The following is a 24,747-nucleotide window of genomic DNA, read 5'->3' on the forward strand; positions in this document are numbered from 1 at the left end:
TATTTCTGAGGTTACAGACATACAGTGGCCTCTAAGGGCCAAACAGAGGCTCGTTAACTCAGAGCCTGTCGGTGGTTATGTAGAGAGCACGACTGTTCCAGGCAAGAAGGCACAGCCCCCATTGTGACACAATTTCAAACGGAGGGCTTAAGCTCCACTTCCTGCCTTCGTGTTGTATTTCTGGGACACTTCTAAATCTATTTGGGGTGAGTAAAGTTTCACAAAGATGGATGGAAGCAAATTTTTTGGAAGAGTACATGCGACAAAGGTGCAAGGACATATTTTCCGGTCTCCCTCCTCAAGTTAGCTGAGTGTGAAATTAGTATTTTCATTGCACACAAGGCCTGCATTACGGCCACTGACTGAATGAGCATACTTCTTTTAGATGGACAAACAGCAGCGTGACGTCAGCAATAAGCTGGAAACAACACTGCAGCTTTCTAGACATTGTTGATTCAGAGACGTAATCCTTTTAAAAACGACAAGACGAGCAGACGTGGACTTCAGTCAATGTTGAACTTCTTTTTGATTAATAAAGTGACGTTTCTGTTTCCTCTCTAACTTGCTGGCATTAATAACCACAGGGTTCAGACAATGAAGTGACTTTTTGATGAACCAGTCATCGGAATGACTGCTGCAGGTGTTCCATTCCTTTTCCTGCTTTCCAATTTCCCTTTCGGTAAAGAGCTACTCTATCCCACACTGGTCGGCTTTTTGGGGAGACTTGTACAGCAGTATATCCTAAGCACAATTTTCTCTGAATAAAATTATGAAACATTTTCTGTGTGATCTCCCATGTCTCTCACTTCACTTATTTTTTGCCATAAACATATGTTGGCCCGTATTTATTCAACAGTCTTAAGTGGTGTGAGCCAAAAGCTGGAAAAACGGTGTGAAAAAAGCTTGTATATCTATAAATATATATATATATACAGTATATATGTATATAGCAAGCCAGAAAATGAGCTTAGACAACAACACTGGCAGATGATGGATGCAGCATCCTTGTATCATCGTGAACTCAACACAGTTTTATGTCAGGCAGGATGAATGAGCTCACTAACTGCGCTTTTTGATATCTGTAGCTGTGCATATGTACTATACGCTACATTATTTTTGTTATTTGATTAAAATAAGTGCAACCTCAATCTTTATGGTATTTAATTACGTTTCATTGTTTACATGCACAGGCAAGTGAATTATACTGCAGTTGAGCCAGTAAATGGAATAGTTTCTTATCAGCGTTCCCAGACTACACCATATACCAGCAGAGCTATGGCACCAAGCAGTTTTTCACTGAAATTAATTTGGCATCTTTATGCCTAGGAGGCGCTCTTCGGTTAATCAAATCAGTGAAATCAGTTTGTGGCCTCATCCTAGGCACAATAAAAAAGGAATGACTGGAAATGCTTGTTTGCACAATATCAATTGAATTATTGTCTAAACAACAGAAATAGTATTAGAAATTGAAATAGCATAAGCTCGCAGCCATCCATTGAAACATCTCAGGCTGCGTGTCCTCACTCTAAACCACGTCACTCGTACCGTGTCCTCCAGTAGTAGCGTCGTTACTCCTGTGGAGCCTGCCAGGAGAAGAGACATCGGATCTCATCTCAGGGAAAATTATGTTGAGGCTCCCAGAGGTGATAAAATCATGCCAAAACAGATTTTGCAAAGTATATTTCGTTATTCAGAGGAAAAATAAACCACCACTGTGCAATAGAAATAAAAAGAAAAACAAGGATAGTTTATTAGTACTGATAAGAGCAACATGTTCTACCAGTGCTTTATCATCTGTGGTCACAACCACAAACACTGGAGGGGGATTTTGTTCCGACTCATTTTGCAGTTGCAACATTCCCAGCTATGCAGTTCAAGCTTTTTTTTCCTATATTTCCTTATTCTTTTATTGTTCCAAAACTGTGGTCCAGTGGCTAATAGATAAGCAAGAAGGTCCTGGGTTCAAATCCTGGTCCTAGTTAGCATGTTCTCCCTTACAGTGCACTGTACAATCTCCCCCGGGTATGACTATGATCTATCCAGAGCTGCTTTAATCGCAGAGAAGTGGTTAGAAGACAGATGGATGAATGGCTATTGTTCGAGTGGAATGCTATTAGTTTGGTCTTTGTGTATCACCAGCTTAAATAAGATCAATAGATGTAGATTGACATGAAGGGGAGAGCGATCCTTGGCCTGAATGTCTTGATGTTTTGAGATATGCTGCCCACAAGCAAACTAACACCTACAATCTGAAGTGTCCACTTTAACAGGCTCAAGTGTGAAAGCATTTGAACATGTAATAGACTGGATTGACTGTAGACTGGAATGTCTTATTCATCTGATCAGTGAGAAAGTACTGCAGAGCGTCAAAGAATCAGTTAGCTTTGGTCTGGATATTCAATACATACGTGTGTGTCCTGTACATTTTGTTCCACAAAGCAACCTCCAGAGGTGATTAGTCAACTTGCTCTGCTGTACAACCTTGTAATGGGGAGATGATAGAGGTTGGACGGAGTGCTGCTCGATTCCTCCAGTGTTCAAGGAAAGGAAACACGCCATTACCAAGGCAGCAGACAGGAACCGGCTGGAGGGCACCTGTCTGTGTGAGCTGCAGTGGATTTACAACATCTGCTCCATGCAGCAGAGGATGCCACCTCCGTTTACCACTACACCGATTCATTATGTCAGACACAGGGAATGAAGCTGCCAACAAATTGCCAATTGTGTGCGCAGAAGATTGCCATCTCACTTTCAGCTTAATGACACTAATACTGAATCTCAGGAAGGTAAGTTATTCGGTGTCTTCAACATTTGTTAAAACTTGAGGCCCAAACTCACTGAAAACTATAATTGAGGTGCCTCATTTGAAGCGCTACAGAGCACTGCAGGCAGCCGATTTTAAATGCCAACACCACAGAACTAGCAGTATTTCAGGGAAACGTTGCTACATATATTATATTTTGTATATTATAACAACACTTAAGCTTTTTGTGTCACTCAGTTGTGCAGTGGTGTCACTGAGTGAAGCTCCTCTTACCTCATAAACAATATTTGGCTACAAATGGAATTTACGTGACTGCTCCTGTGACCTACTGCTGGCGACGTTTGTCATTTTAACAAGTGAAAGCGACAGTAGTATTATGATTAGCACCATTAATTAGTAATGTATTTCTTTCTTAAAATATTATCCGATGGGGGAAAATCCTTAGCTTTTGATTTCTTTTGGTTCTTTCCAAAGAGGTTCATCAGCTGCAGAAAAAAACAGCTATGAATGTTGGGAATTCATCTGACGCTCCATTATTGAAACTAAGCTGGAGTTGGGGCGTTAAAGTAGTTTACATTAACATTATTGGAGATTGGCAAGCTTTATTATGATTACATGTGGTCGGAAACCTCGGAGAGCATGTTCTACATCCACAACCTTCTTTAACACAGCAGTACTTCACATGTCTCATTAACGGCCAGTGTGTGACGAGAAGTTGGCCCCGCTTTGTAGAGGCCTTTGACTCTGTCACCACTTGGTCGATCCAAATCCCTTCCACTCTCAATGCCTTGTTAGGTCCTAATTAATTGGATCAAGAGAATGCCACTAAGCGTTTGAGTGGGTTGGGAAGTTATTTTCTGTGGTACCGTGTCATGATACGTATATATACATCTTCACAATGGTTAGCATAAAGGAATAAAACACATCAACATTAACAGTATGTGTTCAAAAGATTTTCATGAAATCAAACCCCATTTGATACTATACAAGGCTGGAAAAGCTGCACTGGTTAAAATAGAGGCGCTCTGTCAAAATTAAATAATTCTCAATCATCTATCGGTTGTAGGTCTAAGGTCCAGATACAACAATGCAAATTTGTTTGGCTGCACTGTAAACGGATACGATCTTCTGTACATTTCTTACAAAAGTAGCATGATTCAAAAGTTTAAAAGTAGTACTTGACACTAATTAGAACAACTTATCTGATACAATTAACAACATTGTCATCTGCTGTAAAATGAAAGGAACAAAACTTTTTATGAAGATGAAATCGACAATGAATGGAGGTTTCGTTGGCATCCCGTGTGTCACAAGCAATGAGCCATACCATAGATAGGCCTACATACTGTCTGATGGCCTAATAAGCCAAATGAAGAAATATAGAAGCAGGTGCTCGCCAGTTAAGAAAGATTTGACATGATTAAGGGTCTGGGGCTGTAATGGATGTTTCTTTACCCAATGCTCAATAATGGTGCAAAAAAAGAGAAGTCGAGGAGTTTTTGGCAGCATTGTATGTTTGGGATGTTGATCCATTGCCTCCGAGTTGCCGCACACATTCGTGCCCTTCTAACCTGGGAGTAACACCTGTTTGGGGTTACGGAAACATCATATGGTGATGTTGTGCAAAAGAAAAGGTCACGTAAAAGCTGATGTTGCTCTCTTCAAGTCATTACAAGGCCACAAGACTATTCAAGCCTAGTCTTAGAAAACAAAGGTCATTTCAGGACTAATATCTCGCTCTAAGTATCTCTTGCATGCTGTTGGAAAGGTTATGCAGAGGGACAAGACAGAGGATGACACACTGGGACTAACACTTTTTGGACTAATTGTAATCAGAAGCTTATCTACAGTGCATGTCTACGTCTCTCGGTGTGAATTATTGTACATTTAGATAAACTGTTAATTACTATTCTTAGGTCATCTTATGGACTTTAGATATTCGGTCTAGTCATCCTTGAGGCGGGACTTTCAGGGGCAAAGTCTATTTTTGATTAAGCGGGTTAATCACATTAATGTGCCAATATACATTCATTTTTAAAACAGATTATCACACCAGGAATCCTTGAGCAGGCAGCTGTGGGGTGACATACGTTGCATTCAGTATGAGCTAGCTTTGACAGTCTTGGTATTCAGGGACAAAGGAAAGTAAGGAAAGCAATCTACGTATGTGATTATCATACAAATGGCAATGCAGCACACAACAAAATCGAACCATGTAGCCTACTGCCGGTGAATAGGTGCACAGGCTTCATTCACCCGGGTACATTAGCAACAGAAATGTATAGTAACAGAAAACAAGCTGTTAAATCTGTACCATTCTTCTTCTTCTATTGTCTTTCCCATCATTGTTCCTTACATTCATATAGGAGACGCACATAAGATGTGGGTCGATTCTATGTGTGTGGGAATCACATAAAAACAGCTACGATGGTCAGCGTCAGCGTTTACAAAGACTCCAGTCTGTAGTTCCATACACTCTTCTGCTACACCATGAATGACACTAAAATACATTATATAAACATTATATAAACACCAAAGTTAAGAGTAAATTAGAGTTACCATCTTATTTGTGTTCATTTTGAAAGACAAATGGAAAGAACGTTAAAAAAACGTAAAACCTTCCATCTGTTCACTCTCCATTTTGTGATGGATCAATGTAGGTGAGCGTTAGCTTTATCAAGTATTAGCGCGGCTAAATTGATCCATCACAAAATTAAGATAAAACAAAAGGGAGTTATTTCTGTCAATTACAATTTTCCATTGTCTAGTCCATTTGCCTCTGCACTTCCAGCTGCTGTATCCTTAGCCTCTGCCTCCTCCACTTTTTAAAACTCCAGAGCATTCCTCCATGCTCCAGAGGCAAAGGAGACGGCACCATTTCCTGTAATTTATAATGTGAGCTACACAAAACATGCCATTGGCTGGCTTACTGCCCCCACAGAGACATTGCCGCAGCCGTGCGTCATTACAGTGACCCAACATAGACCATCATATCGCAGACTCAATTAATCGATGATGAAATTTGTCGCTACTATTTTTATTATCTATTTTAATTGATTTAATCGATTAGTTGTTGCAGCCCTAGTCTGCTGTACTGCATGATTTAACCAGGAGACTTGAAGTGCTCCAACTGTGAGTCACCTAACATTGTCTATAGAGAATGAATGGGAGGGTTTTTTGGAAGCATGGGCGCCTCAAATAAGTCAAAACAAGCCCACCCAGTATCTCTTTTAAACCCCTTTAAATGTTGGAGGCTGTGTTAAATATGTCTGCATGCATTTCAGAGCAGTTCTGGCAAATTACAAATGCATAAAATCTTGTCATATTAATTTTGTCATTCTAGAAATACACAGCTTGTTAGTCCGTCTCTAAGTGGTTTTCGATTCTTTCCCATTACGTTCACAGAAACACAGCAAACATGGTTAATGAAGTCTCTTGTTCAATTATACTTTAACTTAGGTCATGTCTGGCCATACAAGCTCTAATCCAGGCAGTCTGTTTGACTGAGTAACGATGAATTTCAGAGATGAAATTAATTAGGACATTGTTATGGTTTATTGCCAGTGGAAGTTAAATTGAAGTGACTGAAACAGAAAATTACAACCATTTCATGCACAGCACTGCTCTTGTTCTACAAACTGTGACAGAAATATCTAATGAGTTCTGGTCTGAATAATGGACGGCTGTTTCAGTGAGACTCTGCGTTCCTGTTTATAATAAACAGTAAATAGAGGATGAAGCTGTAGATTAGAAGTAGAAGAAATGTAGTAGTCGATACCAAAACCAGCGAAATTCCACAATATTAGATACTGCAGTAAAAAAACAAAGTAAAACAATACATCCATGAACTTATACACTTCTTTATTACCATAGGAAGTTTAACAGGTCAGAAAAATAAAAACTTGTAGAAAAACTATAAAAAGAAACAAAGAGAAAATCAATAAGTGGCGGCCAATGTTGATATTGTAGCAGGACATCACAAAGATATCAATACAGGGGGAATTTCATATTATACATTTGATATTTGGACGAATAAGAACAGAACATTCAAAAACACTGAAAAATGACACACATTGTGCAAATAAAATGCACATAAATCATTGACAGCCGGTTTAGCAGAGCGTCTTTAAAACCATGCAAGGCCACATGCTGTGAATCACTCCTGTGACATGCTAATGAGGAGCGGCTTCACTGTGATCACATCCTCTGTGTAGTCCTACTGTGTTTTTTGAAGACGGCTCAACACCTCAGCATCCGACTGTAAATGTAATCTATCACCAACAGTGTTGTGAGCGTGACTGACAGCTCTGAAGATGACAAATAGGTAGCCAGGTTTCAGATCCTTGAGGAATGGCACATTTCCTTTTCAAACATATTCAGAAGTTGCACTACGACTAACACTAAGAGTTTACCAGAAATTGCTTGTTTAGCAAATTGCTGACGTGAAACTTGGCACTCCGAATGCCTTTTGGTGTCTCTTGTCCCTTTGTGACCTTTCAGCCGAGTCTTTAAAACAATGAATCACAAAGAAGCCACTGCAGAACACTGCTGCGGTCCCACGGGTCGTGCATGATTGACAGAGTCCTGTGCGCCGGAGTAGGCTAACATCTGCTCACGCTGACCCACTTTTCACTTTTTGTCATCTTAATGTTGACTCTAGGTGAGTGATAATTTCTCTGCACTGATATTCTTGTATAAAGTGGTTTCGGTGTACGTGTGACGATTTGGCCAATTACAGATCACGGAGGCAAATGGAGACGCAAAATCAAACTGAGATGTAAAGGCAGTGCTGCTTTATAACGGCCATGCAACACACCGAGATAACTTACAGCTAAAACACACTAGACAGTTGTTTCACATCACTGGTGTAGTGTGTATCTGGACCCATAAAATTGAAAAAGACAGCAAAAGCCCTTCGATTTATTACCTTAAAAAAAAAATAACACACTATGGAAATTGACAGGTTGCGACTCTTTATCGCAGTGGAGGCAAGAAGACAATCAGCTGAAAAGCCCCATCTCAAGATTCATGTTTGAGTTCCTCTCATCGCGGTTGCTTCTGCGGTACGACAACACAACAGACGGGTCTCAAGGACTGGAGGCATGCTGGCAGTCTGAGCAACACAGAGGACTCCGCTGAGAGTCTCATCAGGAAAAGTGCCCATCAATCATCATATTGGAATGCGTGGCCCCTCCCCACTGTTGTAATGACTCTTGAGCGACAGCAACAGCTGGCAGGTATTATGGTCTTGCCACAACATCAGACCCGACAGAAGGTTAACACTTAATCACTTTAAGGCAGCGCTGCTACTGTTCCGTAAATATTCTCCATCTTACTTGTGCGAGCGCTGGGAAAGTTCCACAAGGCACACTATTGTTCTTCTCTGAAGGAACCAACAGGGAAGTTACAATTTAACCAATCAGGTTCAGTATTTGCACTGTGTGTGAAACCTGATATTTGAGAAGACCCATCATTTGCATGCCCTGTTTTGGCTGGCACCGGTCCTGCTCAGTGGTGCAGACAGACAGCCAGCACTTTCACACTGAGAGAGAAAAACATGACGTGTCATGCTCTCTCTCCCCTCTGCAAGCAAAGGACGATATGCTGATAAGTTAATTGCAACCATTACAGACAAATAGCCGAGGCACTCATAATGTCACAATTTCTAAGTGAAGATAAAGCAGTATTTGTTGTGTGACATTGAGACTGAACTTGACGGGCCTTCACACCGACATACAAATTGGTCTGCACACGCGCACGCGCACGCACACGCACACACACACACACACACACACAAACACACACACACACACACGCACACACGCACAGATAACTTCACTCATTCACACTTACATAACCACAGCCTTTATTATATCTGGGGAAATTAATTAAATTGAATTTTCCGACTATAGTGGAAACTGTTCTGCATATCAACTGTGTGTGTGTGCGTGTGTGTGTGTGTGTGTGTGTGTGCGTGTGTGTGTGTGTGTGCCTGTTCAAGGCGGGACTGTTGTGTCATTATTCAGCCTCGCTTTTCTGTATGAAAGGTTGAATGGGGGGGGACAGAGTCGGCACATCTGTGTGAAAACGACAGCCGGCAAGACGGAATGGGTGCAAAGTTTTGACGCCATGTTGGCCCCAACCACCGGGACATTAAAAAAAATAAATAAATACTTGCAGCAGTTAGCAGCTAACCTACAGCGACCGAGAATGGCACCGAATTTGGGCCACAACGAGGTTTGGGAGCTCCTTACCCACTGAGCAGAGGAGCTCAACCCACAGTTATTTTTTAGGATGCATGTCGCTGCACAATGTGATTTTTTTTACGTCAAACTAGCACCAACGCTGTTGTGTTAAACGTCTCGCCTCTTTTGCTCCTGTGATGCCCGTGTGTCATCTAAAATCACACTTCCAATCAACTTTGCGACTATATTGCTATATTCAGCCTGCCCATCTTTCGGCGCAGGCTGAAAACTCACCTCTTCAAGAAGGCCTACCCTGAGCCTTCTACTTAGCACTTATTGTATTCATACTAGTTTGTGGCACTTATTGCATTCGTTTGTTTCTGCACTGTACTTTGGCTCTGCTTTATGCTCTTAGATGCTTGTTTGAAGAAAGGAGATGCACTTATGACTTCTGGTGACTAGTAGTTCTCTTGAATAGCTATGTTGAATACACTTATTGTATGTCGCTTTGGATAAAAGCGTCTGCTAGATGACTGTAATGTAATGTAATTGCGGAGTTTCTGTGAGAAAGGGGCTCATGGTTCTGTATCCAAGCTGGCAGGGTGCCGGGGAGCGCAGCGCCTTTCTGAAAAGATTTTCTGCTAGTGGTGCTCAAAGTGGCAGCGCAAAAAAAGTCTGAGCATTTAGTATTAAGAAAAAAAATTGAATGGACATTCAGCCTAAGTTATTAATAATAATAATTTGAATGTCACCGTTATGAACAAAGTTCTGAAGCTTCAAACTATTCGGTACATGGATGTATCCAAAGGAAGGCACTGGGAGGGAGAGAGCCAGTAAATATTTCTCCAAAATCGCAGACTCGATTAAATCATTTCCTCTTTTTGTTTTTTTTAAGCTTCAGGCCCAACATTAATTAATTAAAGTTTCTAAAAATGTGAATATTTTCTTCGACTTCTTGATACTAAACTGAATATCTTTGTTTTGTTTTGTTTTTTCTGACAAATTGTCATCGGAATTATTCACTATTTTCTGCCATTTTATAGAGTAAACAATCAAGAAAATAATCTGCAGATTAATCCAGTTGAATTTAGTAACTAAGAAGAAGTTACTGGTTTATGAATTATGTAAATTAGAACAACAAAATTGTGAGTTTGGCTGCATTAAAACACACCTTTGTTGTATGGCAACTAAAAGAGTAAGACGTAGTTGAGATTAGGCTGTTTTCCAGCACGGACAGACTTTACAAAAACAACCCAAAGGGCATTTTCACATTCAGCCGCCTTAGTATGGACGTATTCTTTGATAAGAAGGAAGGCCTGTGTGCAGATACTGTTAGCATTGTTTATCTAATCACCTAACCTACAGAGATGTTCTTCACTGTTGCTACTTGACATCAATGTAAATGCCTCGTCTACTGCGTCTGCATGTGTTTTCCTCAGTTGGGAGAAGGATTTTTTTTTATTGTTTGTGTTGTTGAGATTTGCGACCTGGAACTGTAGTGAGTCTATTCCAACAGAGTCTTTGTCCTGTTGTCTTTCTTGTGGCACAAGAAACAAACCACGCTGTGAATTTGTCGTATGGTTGTTTCTCTGTGTCAGCGGGTGGGTGATGTTGTGCCGAACTGAATTTTCGCTCCAGCCTGTCAGTAACATAAGCTTCAGGTGGTTCATAGAGCTTTTGCAGAACAGTAACACACCTACAAATACATATATGCTTCTGTTTCACTTCAGCAACAATAACAGGAAGGAGAAGTATGGAGTAACATCTAGGTTCAAGACTGCAACTGAACGAAGGCGTTCAATATTTATTTTGTATCAGATTAATGAAATGTGTGTACAGATATAATCTTAATACATTAGGCGGTATACCGGTTTTATCACCATCACCAATGTCATCTTTGGCGACGCACGCCGAAACTCTAGATGAGCCGCACCACAGCCACATTGTCCGTTTTTTATTCCAACAGAACTGGTCCAACACTGCCTACACTGCGTTACTCTTTCTTCTTGCGGGTTAAGATGTAACAGGTCGTGTCAGTTATTGGTTTCTTCCTACATTTTTTTTCTCCTTTCTTAATATTTGTTCCCTTACATTGCCAAAAGAGTGAAACATTGGTAGAATAACGTTTTGAAGGGAGTATCCCTTTTAATTTTGTAATACCGTGATATAATACCATCACCGCAAAAACCCACAAAAATACTGTGGTATAAATTTGAGGTACCATGGCCCTCCCCTATTGTACGTACATACATCTGTGTCCTCCACTAGTCCATAGGTTGTTCAATGTAAATAAAGAAGTAACGAAGAAGCACAGCTTCAGAAGATCCTCCTGCAGCATCAGAGCAGTAATCCTCTGATGAATACACGCAAGCTGTAGCCACTTACAGCACACAGTCTTAATTTATCACACACGCACCTGTAAATCATCAGACAGCGATCATCATCAAACACCAAATAGGCAATGAGGCCGATTTGATGATAGGGACTTAGTTTATAGCACTCCTGTTGAAACGAGTTTACAAAGTGCTTCACAAACAAGGAAATAAAATGATGTTGGCTAACGATGGAAAAGACAACAATAAAAGCAATAAAGTTGAGCAGACAAAAGCAATTATGAGTTTAGAAATGCGCCTTTGGCAATGTATTACAGGTGAAACGACCTCAACGAATAATATTGTATATTAGATTTAATCTCCCACTTTATTTATTTCCACTCTTGTTTTTCTGTTATGGAAAACAAACACCTGCATGTACGCTTATATCGATATCATGATATGAGATTAGATCTCGTCTTAGATTTTGGATTTCGTAATATGGCAGAAGTATTGTCTTGTCCTGGCTACAAAGGCTGCATTACAGTAAAGCAATGTCATTTTCTGAACGTCTTAGACTTCTTACCAGACTGTTCTAGCTGTTCTGTCATTTGTATCCACATTATTGATCATTTTTTTTATCAAAAATCGCATTATTTAAACACATATATGTTTTTTTTAGCCATGATAGCACTGTGGCTCTATGGACTGGGAATGCTGGTGGGTCTCAATATCTCAACAACTCAACAACTATTAGATTGATTGTCATGAAAAACGTGTGCAGACATTCATGTTGCCCAGAGGATGAATCCTTATGACTCGTGATCCCCTGACTTTTCATCTAGAAGCACCAGAAGGTCAATGACTATCGGATGGATTTCCATTTGGTAGAGACACTCATTTCCCTCTCAGGCTGAAATGTAATCCCTTTAGTGATCCCCTGATCTATCGCCGGCATCTGCTCAGCATTTTAATTTGTCCAATACTATAATAACAAATACCTGAAAAATGAATCACAGTCCAATCAGCCTCAGCTGAACTTTGTGTTGAGTGCAAATGATCCAATCTTGAACACGGTAAACATTATACCTGCTAACCATCACCATGCTTCCTGTTCTTTAAGCAACTGACAACGTATCTTCACTAAAAGTCTCTTGCGTTTCTATTCTTACTCCTGGCGTTGATATAACCTCCTGTGACAGAGACCGCTTGAACGGTGGGGGTCTCGGTCCGCTTCCGAGCGGACTCTGGCGCGGTTTGTTTGTGATGTGAAATCATACGGACCAACCACAAGATTTTAAGATAGCAGATATGTGATTTTAAACGTGATTTGAAAAGCTTGACTATTAATAAATCTATGTTATCGCAAAATCTGTTCAGGAAGCAATCTTATGATTGAGATGCACCAATCAATCGGCTGCCGATTGAAACCGATGATGACCCGTCTCTCCCTTCTAGTCATTATTCAGAACATGCGGCTGATTTGCATTTACACTGTAGTTGCCAAGTTATTTCTTTGTGAGGCCTTTATGACACCAAAGAACATAGATAAGAGGCAATACAATACTGCATAAACTCCTGTCAGTCACCAGAATGTGATTTCTTCAGGTCCCTGATTATGCAGGAAAATCGCCAAAACTGTTCAAACAACAAATTGTCAGTCTGTATATATTTATATTTACTCTTCAGTTTGAACAGGAATTGGACCAGAACTCAAGTGCAACAATGAATAATGTTTTTCCCCACCAGGTGTGAAAGCACCCTCTAACTAAACTCCTATATGTCCGAGTCCTGGCAAAGCTGTCGCTGATAAGAGATTGATTGATGTCGTAAATTAAATAATGCTCCTTTAAATCCCAAACTCCTCAACTACCCACCTCCCTGGCTTTGCAAACATTCTCATTTACAAACTAAAGCTCAAACTGGTGTTTCAAAAGGGACAATACAATGAGAACACATGCACACACACAGACTCTAGTCGGCTCAGAACGACATAGGTGCTCACTGGAAGCAGCCATTCGAGTCATGAACAACAATCACCATCCATCTTCGTGTTCACAAATAATCTTTTGTTAACAATTCGCTCCCTTCAGACAGCAGCCTTTGCATTATGGGATCAATTTGTATGTTTGTGGGGGCTTTTCAAACTGCAGAGAGAGAATGTGAAATTCAAGAATAAAGTTATTTTTAAACACAGGAAAGAGAGATGCACGTTTGAAAAGAAGACATGCCTGTGTATGGTGAGAACATGACAACATCTTGCTCCTGCCTCTAGTAATGGGGAGAGATTAATAAGAAGCATATTTGTCATTGTGACTACTAGATGCAAACACATGCAACATAATCAACAAGAGGCAGCTGAGGGATTTAACGCTGTGACATTGGGTTTATTATCTATTCATTGCAGGGGATTTAGAGTAGCGGGCGTATGCCATATCGTTTGTATTTGGGAGCTGAGTGCCTAGTAATGATTGGAACTGGCTGAAATTATGTATATTTGTTATTTACTCAAATGTCACTTATTCACTTATTATTTTGTCTGCGTCCATGTTTGCCGATGGGGAAAGCAGGGTGAGTTTAGGCTCGGCTTTCTATAAATTGTAAGACCGTCTCCTCTCCGGCCGAAGCTCCTCTGAGGGAAAGCATTTGATTAAAGTCGAGGGTGGTGGTGAAAGCTGAGGAGGGTAAATGGTTGTTAAGTAACTAAACGGTTTCTATTCAGGACCTGAAGCTTTCTTAGAGACGTGAGACGTCACTTTGAGGAATACATGTTTTCAGTGCATTAAAAAGACCTCGCAATCAAATGGGATCAAATGTGTGTGTTTGTGTGAATGTGCTTCTGTGGTGTTCTCTGGAAGCATTATTACCTCGGAATTAAAGTTGTAATCCTTAAGATTTCAGTCCTGGTTGATTTGGCCACACCCTTGGTTATTGGTGGTAACCGCAAGTGCAGTTCAACACGTCCTATAGCTGTTCTGCCTTGTTGCGTTACTCCCTGCGTGCTGTAAAAGACCATTATCTTGTCCAACAGTCACAGTCAGTGGTAACTTGTGGTGACTATTACATTGTTCTTTCTGTGACTGCTTCACAATAAAAGCCATCGCGGTTGAATGGTTTTACTCTGAAAAAGCAGCAGGCTGTCATTATTTGGTTTGAATTGGCAGTAAAACAGCTCTGATACAACTGTGGGAGAGCAAACCGTAACAATGAGGCTGATATCAATGAGAGGAAATGAAAAACGGTAACGGTGAATACATGCATGTATGCCTTGATTACGGGAAATCTACTTTAGAGAGGCCAACCATAAATAGTATCAAAAAACAGTTATAATTTAATGAAAATCTTAAGGATGATGACTTAAACGTGGGTATGGACATGTACAGGCAAAAAATAGGAAGGATACAGAATGCATGATTTAGTCTTATGGTCGATATGTAAACTTGACCTTTTCCATGTTTTGCCTTGGTGGCACTTGGTCCAGCCTACAAAGAAGTTAATTGCAGTTGCTGTAAATAGAAACGTCTCACAGGAGCCATTTTGAACTCGCTTGTGTTGGAAAGCGTGAGCATAGCCCAGGTCTTTCCAACGGTTGTGAACCACAATTTACTTCACAAAAACATTTGAAGAATATAATTCTCCTGCTGCCAAAATGAAGGAATCGATGTAACTTATATGGTAGGATGTTGATTCACAGGGTAATATATTTGACATATTAAGCTACTGGAATGGTTCAAGTAGCAAAACTACCTTCTTGATTCAAGTCATAGATGAGCAAAGTATGTAATTCCTGTATGTCATGAAATGATCACGAACTGACTTCTACAATCATCAATTACAGTCTTTTTAATACAAACTCTCACTTCAGAATCCATCATGCCTCTGCTGCCATGAATTGTACCGTCCCTCCATCTACAAAGCATCCTCTGTTGGAGTTTCTTACGACCTGCTTTTGATGGTATTTCCTGCCTTGTGCTTATATCGTGAGATCTCAATATATCTGTCATGGTGGCAGGTGACCTGATTTATTTATTTTGTATCTGCAACAGCCAACATTTACCTGTATTTGGCAGGTGGCAGATGCTAATTTCGTTCCCTGTGTGTGATGATCACGACTGTACTCTTTTCTGGCAGCTGCATATCCAATCATTCCCAATAAAATCCTTTTAATGTACACATCTCTGATTGAGCTGTCGCTGAGAGTGTTTGATAATAACTGTTTTTATCATCACAGTTCGGAATAAATCATTAATATGGCATATGTGTCATTTTCTCTTCGTGAAGGTTGAAAATACCCACTGTTGGAAAAGGAATAACTAGAATTTAAAAAATAGGTATGCGTACCACATATCCAACATAGTATGATTGAAGTGCTCGTTTTTCAATACTGTGCTTTTCTAGGTCTTGGTGCACTTTTTGTTTGATGTCTAACATGAAGCATGAGTGGAGCTGACATTGCTTTATTTTGAATGTAGATGGATATTTTCAGTCTCATTTTGCCAAATTCAATCTACTCTGCTTCGATATCTGAAATAGCTAATTTTGTCCCATAAAAGCAAATGATGTTGTCTTATGTAGAGTATCAGACAGCAACAATCTATCTCGGAGAAATACAGGCTACATCTCTGCAAAGATGACACTAGTAGAACAGTTTATTTTCACTTAAGCCAGTATCTTAACTGCTGAGGTCCTAGAAGTTGTCACTTATAAAACAAACTATGTAAATAGGACACAAAAGGACACCTGACTTTCACAATATGATGAACTTCACTTTTCTCTCAAAGACAAAGTGTTATAATTCAGGAGCTGACTGTGACCAGCAGGAGATCAATAAAGAATAAGCCACATTTAATATTCACTTGGATTTTCATTAAAGTGTGTCACTTCTAACCCTTTACATTTAATGACTTTTTATAAGTGAATTAAAATGCTGAAGCACATTTACCAGTCTATGAATGTCTGTCTCCTCGCAAAAACCTGTTTTGGCTCAAGTTAATATTTCAAAGGGATTCACATCTGGAAAAATGTAGTTTTTGAAGACAATATATGTGATTGATTAAAGCTTCCTTTACTGCGTAACTTGTTTAATAACTGGGGAAGCAGCGGTGGCAAAAGCAACACGAACTGAAGGAAGACTAGTAGTGTTACAAGTACAAGACTCATGATCAAATAGATATGTTCAAGACGTAGAAATTCAGCATTAATTGTTGAACCTGGCAACCAAACAGCTAAATGTAACTCCGTTTGCACAGATTTTTAGACTGCAGACACAGTGAGTGACAAGCTAGTGAACATAGCGGAGGTTAAGAGGCAGATGTTCAGATTTTGAGTAGAAGCTTGGCAAAAACAACTCCGAATGAATGATAATGCTGCTCTGTAACGGCTGGTTGTGTAAATAAGCAACTGTTTGCTAAGAAGTTTACCATATCAACTTGAAAGGTGACAAGTCAATGTTTTGTTGTCGTACAAGTTGTTCCTATTATAACATTCAAAAGTTTGAGTTTTCTAGCTGAAAGTATGCAGAAGTAGCTGCCAGAAACCAGATGGCTTGAGTCATGATAAAAGTAACCTGAACCTGAACCTCCTTTGTATCGGTGGTGGAGGCTGCTCACTTTAAATGTGAGGCTGCTAGTTTTAATCCGAATATCAAGATCATTTCCAAATCTTGCCGGAGCTGTATTAACATTGTGAACATTAAATATCAGCAAACAACTATTCGCTGTGTAAAGATATAGTGGAGTAATGGCTACTAGCCGTTCAGAGGCAATCAAAATGCTGACAATCTCAAATCTTGCACCTTTAAAGAACACTGAAACAAAGGTAATACTCATTAAGTGCACCAATAAATTATAATTTTCCTCCCACGCCTCACTTCTTTGTAGGTATATAGGAGTTAGGGTTACATTCCAGCTGACTTCATTAAGTTTCATTTTCCATTTTATCTCCCCTGAAGTGGACCATTAAGTCGGTGCGCGAGGGTAACTGATCAGCTAATCTGCCCGTGATTTATGTGGCAGGGAAACTGAGGCCTTAACTGAGCCTCAGAACACATTGATTACTGACATGGTTAATTGGCTAAACCCACTGGTACATAGAGACGGGCTTATTGGAAATGTCAAATCAAGCGGCTCATTTGCATTCATGATGTATGGTGTCTATTCCAGCTTCTGCCCAGGCAGCACAAACTGCCACACATAGCAGGACGGGCCTGGGAACTCTGCCTCGAATTTGCAACAGACCATCTGGCCTTGGGTCGGACATTGGCGTTGGTTTATTTATTTTTTTCCCAGCATTAACGCGTCGGTATTGGATGCACGTAGCTGACATAGAGGATGAAAGCTTAAACAACTCCTGATGTGAGTGAGACTCAATTGACCTGTGGGGTTCGATTAAAGATCCACCTTTAAAAAGGCACATGCTATTGATGGAATGGTATTGACAAAATGGAAAACATGCTGGTTTATTACGGTCTTTGTTGGAGTATGTGCGTGCGTGCGTGCGTGCGTGCGTGCGTGTTTTAAAGATCAAAACAGTAGCTGAGACAATTTTGCCCAAGAAACATCTTGAGTGTTAGCGGATGTAAGCAGCATGAAATGGAATATTTTTGAATTAACATCAAAACCACATTACGGTAGAAAACAGAGGTGGTACGAGTTTAAAGTGTTTGAATAAGGGGATATTCTTGGCTTATTGTGGGTCATGCTTAGGAATATGTTTTTAGAATAACCTGAGAACACAAATGTAAAAAAAAAAAAAAGAAAGTATTCTAAAGACAACTCTTGATAGCAGCATGTATTTTTTGACTTAATTGGATACACATAAGGAGTAAAACATCATGTAAGACAACGTGTAAACGTGTCACAAACACTAATTGACAGCAAGGCTGCAAAGAAAATGGCTTTCTTTTCTCTTTTTTCAGTAACTGTATGATTTAAAAAAAAGAAACCTACAAAGAGAGCAGGAGAAGAAAGACAAAAGAAGAGTGGCAGCTCTTTTCAAAAAATTCTCCACCTCCACAGCAATTAACTGCAGCAAGGGTCTGTATTTTATGTGGCTTATGAGCTATATGACAAAAACATCTGCAATGAACATGTTAACCGTTTCCATTATTGCGTCTGGGGTCAACATCATGATGCATATAATTATGTTTTTGTGAGAGCTCCTATTGCTGCATATTACTCTTACCAGCTGGTTGCAATAGAGTTGAATTTTAAACATCCATCAGACCACATCGTGTTCTGGGTTATTACAGAAAGAGTCAGCAGTGGCGGGAATAGCAAGACACAGCGGGCTTGTCAACATTTAACCAAAACCACAATCTTTGCCTACATCAACCAAAGTGCTTTTGTTGCCTACACCTAAGCACAGACAGAACCCTCTGTCTCTATGTGCAATAGAGCCGTGTTCCCTCAAACAAACACTGCCTGTGACGACTCGACTCAAAGTCAAGATACACGGCAGGAAATGAAAACCACAGCCGTTAATTACATTTAAATTCAATATTAATATGCCTCCATGTGTCGGCTGTTTGCGAGATATACAGACAAAGAGCATCATATAATGCAATCATAATGTATTGCCACTTGTATGCTACAACTACTAGTACAGTATAGACATGACTTAACATACATTTCACTTTGCTCTGCATCCCAAATGCTTACCCGAAGTATCTATCCTGCCATCAAAGCCCAGCGATGCACGAGAAAACCAGCAGCTCCCATCTCACCAGCTGTTATGTTGGCTCACTGGGATCGAGTTCAATAAACTGACATGGTACTGGGCTTCTCACCACAGCAACACATGAATAAATCTATGAGCCTTTCACTTGTTCTCTGTACATTCTGTACACACACACACACACACACACACACACACACACACAATATTCCAAGCTCTCTGGCTCGCTGAATAGACTTCAGCTGAACTGAAGGGGTCAAAGCTACTCATGATAAGGTGAGTCAGTCAGACTCAATGAGAGCATGGTTTAGCAGATGTATAAGTCTGCCACTCACATATATTCAGCATGCAATAAAAATAACTTAATAACTTAAACTCTGCGAGAAGTTAGTAAGAACAGTTCCAGAAATTCAGCCTGCAGGCCTAGTTGTGAGATAATGCATCGTCACAGAGCATGTTATCATTGTAATGAAATAGAGCCAAGTTATTGTCAATTAAATAGAGGTAATGGGTTAAGATAGTTTGATAAAACAGCTCATACAAAAACAGTTTTCTTAAAGTCAAGGTTAAAAAAACAATTCTTGATATTGCACCACCGACAAATCAGTTGATCTGCTTTATATAATCGTCTGTTTTTGTGTTTTTAAAAGCAAAGAGAGAGGACTGTATTCCTTCCTTTGTCCAAATGTATGTATATGTATATGTATATATATATATATATATAAATGCAGTCACTTACCATTTATCAGCTTCTTGGTTTAACTCACTCAATCTTCCAATTAGCACTAAACACAAAGTACATTTGGATTCATCCTCTGGGGACAATGAATGTCTAAATTTCATTGCAATCCATCTAGCAGTTGTTGGGTTAATCTTTGTCTGGAACAAAGAGGTGGACAGACAGACAGACAGACAGACATTGCATCCATAGAGCTAGTCAGCTACCGTGCCTATAACCATGAAATACAAACTGTACAGTAAATCTTTCTTGATTGACCCTCATCCTGAAAATAGTGGACTGAAGACAGTCCATCCCATATAATATTTTCACCAAACTAAAGGTGTATGATGCATCTCAAGTGCTGTAATGGTGCTTGCTAGAGAATCTCACCTGTGTATTCTTGCATTTTCAGACTTACACAATAAGCCACCCAGCTGATTTAATTTAATGCTTAATATCCCCTTGCAACATTTATTTTCTGTCAAAATGTTCCCCGCTTCCCTTTTCTGCTCTCATCCTTTCTTATTCCTGACATTTGGGTCAGACTTCAGCAGACTTCTCCATTATTCTTTATTTTCCATTTAATCTATACACACCTCAACCGTCATCTCAAATCCCCCCTCATCTTTGTGCCATCTGTTGTGCTCTGATTCTCTCTCTCTCTCACAGCTCTGTTAGAGGTTATACTGGCCGGCAGAGACTGCTTGGTGGCTGGAGACTCGTGCTCGAGCGATGAGACTTGTAGTCCACGTCTGCGGACTTTGCGTCAGTGTGTGGCGGGCAATGGCAGCGTGAAGCTGGGGCCCGGTGCCAGGAGCCAGTGTGCCAACGCGGTGTCCGCCCTGCTGTCGAGCCCCTTACATGGCTGCCAGTGTAAACGGGGCATGAAGAAGGAGAAGAACTGCTTGAGCATCTACTGGAGCCTTCATCAGTCCATCATACATGGTCAGTGCATACTGAATATCACTTGTGAATCTGTACAAATCAGAACTTTTGTTTTATTCTCATTCAGTAGCTGAAAACCACAGGTTGTTACAATACTCACACCAATGTTTCTATCGTTCTTTCAGGGCTCAACCTGGTGGAGAATTATCCCTATGAGACGGTGCACAGGGATTACGACTATGTCCGCTTGGCATCTATTACAGCTGGCAAGTTCACTGACCTTCATTAAGTTTCACCTTATTTTATACAATTTTACCCTTTGAAGAAGTTCTGTTCTAGCACAAATACGTGACTCAACTGAAGCTCCTCTGGAAGCATGCCCAAAGCAAATAGAGGTCCCTTCTGTTTTTAAGACACAGTTACACAAATATTATCATTCATCTGAACACAATTCCAGCATCCAGAACGATATTGTTGGATGGCACCCATATTCATTTGCATGACTGTCAATGAATATTGATGCAGGAACTTTGCTAAACTACTAACTCATAATAATAGAATATCCTCAAATCTTTAATTGTTTCTTATAGCCTCTGGCTCAAAAAAAACAATGCAATCTCATTGAATTAAAACATGCCCAAACTCTGAAAAGCATATTAAATCTTGTGGATAGAAAAATTACAAACCCGGTATTAAATAACAACGTGGAAGGTTTACTAAAGGTTAGGTTAATGCAAGTAAAATAACATTAAGTGAGGTTGAAATTAGCGTAAGGCATTCAAAATGTGGCAACGTTATGACCATTTTTTGTTCATGGGTATAACTTGCATTCGAGGATTTATTTGCATATGTAGGCTATATATCCGTCTACCAATCCAACCAGAACACAAAACTATAAACACACTGCAGAAAAATAACTGATGACTGATCCCTGAAGCTCAAACAGGTCAGCCTGTTGCTCATTTCCCAGGCAACATGAATACAAAAGGTCTATTCAGAAGTTGCCACACGGAGGACCGGGGGTTCACTCTCACACCAAACATGACCGTTCATAAATTCAGGCTTGCTTTATTCACTGATGCAATAAAAAACAGGAAGCTGTCTTGATGTTCTCGTTGCAGATCACGCAACACTAGCTAGACTCAAGTTACACTTGTCATCGGATCTGATTTTAAAGATACTAAAAAGAGTTTTAGGCATTTCCCGAATCGTATTGAAATCAGCTTTTGTTTTACTGTCCTCATCGAGAGAAGAAGTCCCTCCCCTTCTGGTGAACCCCGTGGAACAAATATGAGAGGGATTGGCAGCAGACAGTGGACAGACATCACTCAACGGAATACCACAATGCAGTCTGTACTTAAAATGGCACATAGTAGGTTAACAGTTGAGGTAGCCAGCCATCGTGATAAGTTCGATCAGTAGTGTGGAGAGGCATGGCCCTGCTTCTTGTGCTAGCATTAGAACAACGCAAAGAAGCCCACTGGGTCATACTTGCGTCCTTATTTTCATTTTAAGAAATCGGTCTGTTTTCAAAAGCATAGAAATAGAAACCACACTACTCTGCTAATAATCATTTCGTTATTCTGGTCCTCAGGAAATGAGCCTCCATTGTTTATTCAGAGACACTTCCACCTCCAAGCTGATATTTAATTCCAAACTGCCGACCTCAACTTTTGAACCTCGAACAAAACAAGATACATCTCAGCGTGTTGAATAAATAAACTTGAGTACACACCAAAGATCACATAAGCTATTAAACACAAGACCTTTTTGCTCCGTTGGTTTCATTCTTCCACTGATATCCATGCTCGTCATTGACCTTACTTTCTATCCACAGACTCAGATGTTGGCATGACAACTGTGAATCGCTGCCTGGATGCGGCCAAAGCTTGCAACGTGGACGACTTGTGCCAGAAGCTCCGCACAGAATACGTCTCGGCTTGCATCAAACCCACTGCCAAGTCCGGCCTGTGCAATCGGCCCAAATGCAACAAGGCCTTGCGCAGGTTCTTCGACCGAGTCCCCGCCGACTACACTCACGAGCTGCTCTTCTGCCCCTGTACGGACACGGCATGCGCAGAGCGTCGCAGGCAGACGATTGTACCCGGTTGCTCTTATGAAAGCGTGGAAAAATCCAACTGCATTACACAGATAAGGATCTGCAACGCCGACTATGTGTGCAGGTGAGAAGGGAGCTAAATAGGAGCTTTTAATTGGCTCCCATTTATTTCATAGTGTCTTACTCTCGTGTCTATAACGGATATTAAAGTTATTTCTTACTTAGCCACTTAGTCTCTTATGGATACGATAACATATTGCTGCAATAAGATCATAATCCCCAGTTTTGTTCGGTTTAATGAACTAATTTGTTTCTAATAGTATCCCAAATCAGCAAAGCCAATGCTGAACCACTCCCAGTGTATTCAAGTACTCCATGGATATAGGTATTAAATATACACACCATACATATTTGGACCAGTGCTGTTCAGTATTATGGGTCTTTGAAACCAAATAAACAGCCAACCAATCAACAAAATGGCCCACTGTTTTACCCTAAAGCTTTCTACCACCATTGGTTAGAACACCCCTGAGAGCCTGTTGGAATAACACATTAAATATTTAGCACAGATAAAGAGCCAGATGGATCAGAGTTATCGCTCATTGCTATCTCTGGTCATGGCCATTATTTTTCACAGCCCCATTACACTCAGAGGGCTTTACTAATGATCCCAGGTCTGGTGGATGAAATATATTACTCTTTCTATCACTTTCACATTACAGTCCAATACTTCCAGTCTTCACCACGTCCAACAATTTTTCTTCATGCCAGAGGGCTACACTCTTAATTAAATGAAAGTTAGAGCAGAAATAATGTATAAAAAAGAAAAAAACAGCAAACTTTTTAGATAAAACAATACAGGGAGGTATCACGTTCTTGCTAACTATTGCCCGTTACTTTTCTAGGTCTCGCCTGGCACAGTTCCAGTTCGACTGCGAACCCTCCAAAACGTCTGCCAATGGCTGCAAGCAAGGGAACTATGGAGCCTGTCTGCTCGCCTACACAGGGCTCATAGGTAGGTGCACATCTGAGAGGTGAAACACAGAGCGGAAACACAGGAAGGAAAAGGGAAAAATGAAATGAATAGATGGAAGAAGAAAAAGATCTAATGGAAGTTATGCACCATATGCTGTGTTAGAGAAGGAAAGGGAAAAATTGTGCAGCAACAAAGAGGCGGGAATGAGTGAAAGCTAGCTAGAGGGACAATTAATAAACACCAAACGGGCTAAGAGTGAGTGGGTAGAATAAAATTAAACTTCTAATTCTAAACCAAAAGACAAAAGTTCAACACGGTTTAAGATAAAGAAGCATACAAATATCTCAACACAGAAAAACAGAGGCTCTTCACACAATGTAAGGTGTGTTTAATTTGTTTTATATCAGTCCGTAAAAGAAAAAAAGAACATCCACTTCTTTTCCTCACACTGGAGAGAGAAGCCTAATGCATTTCAAGAACCGCAAATGTTGCCCCTCAGCACAAACACACACTTGGCATTTTCATTCCTGTCTTGTATTTATTTAAGCACTTGAAATCACACCTCCACTATGTTGAAGGGGGAAAAACAGCCACAGAAATAAAAAAAACTCAACACCAGAGACCATGACTATGACCTAAAAAAAAAAAAAGAAGAGAAAACTGGAGTAATCGCCTGAATCTTCGAGTCAGAGCACAGCCAGTCTAATAGAACGATACCAGAATATTATTAACCCTGTGCATCAAGTCAGTACAGGACATACAGAGTCCATGAATGTTTCAGATAGTAAAGCTCTACAGAGCAACAAATTAACATTTAATACTGATTGAGGCCTGGTGCGCTCTCTCTCTGCAGGAAGCACAATAACTCCCAACTATGTCGACAACTCAACGTCCAGCGTGGCTCCGTGGTGCTCCTGCTCGGCCAGTGGGAGCCGGAGAGAAGACTGTGATACTTTCCTGGGACACTTCAACGACAACATCTGTCTCCGTGAGTCTCACTCAATGTACTGGATTTTACCAACACAGGTTTTCGGAGTAGGGGTTGTGTTTGTTTAGGGGTACTGTGGAGTTAACATTTGACCACTAATTTAGCGTCCTGATTTAGTGGAAAGACTTTTTTTTTGACTGATTCATAATGCAGTTGCTGACAATTTAAAAAAAAAAAAGTCTC

At 40.3% G+C, this 24,747-nt stretch overlaps 1 protein-coding gene across 1 annotated transcript in view; it reads left to right on the forward strand.

Moving 5' to 3' along the window:
• Window positions 1-24,747, forward strand: part of gfra4b (GDNF family receptor alpha 4b) — a 55,570-nt gene that overhangs the window by 27,028 nt on the left and 3,795 nt on the right. Inside the window, exons 2-6 of the mRNA XM_076103610.1 lie at window positions 20,326-20,601; window positions 20,727-20,807; window positions 22,379-22,724; window positions 23,506-23,615; window positions 24,430-24,564. Of these exons, the coding sequence (XP_075959725.1) occupies window positions 20,326-20,601; window positions 20,727-20,807; window positions 22,379-22,724; window positions 23,506-23,615; window positions 24,430-24,564 (948 nt within the window). The remainder of the gene's footprint in view (window positions 1-20,325; window positions 20,602-20,726; window positions 20,808-22,378; window positions 22,725-23,505; window positions 23,616-24,429; window positions 24,565-24,747) is intronic.

Source organism: Anarhichas minor, unplaced genomic scaffold (genome assembly GCF_050575085.1).
Source record: "Anarhichas minor isolate MPS153535 unplaced genomic scaffold, ASM5057508v1 ptg000028l, whole genome shotgun sequence".
Classification (NCBI taxonomy): Eukaryota; Metazoa; Chordata; class Actinopteri; order Perciformes; family Anarhichadidae; genus Anarhichas; species Anarhichas minor.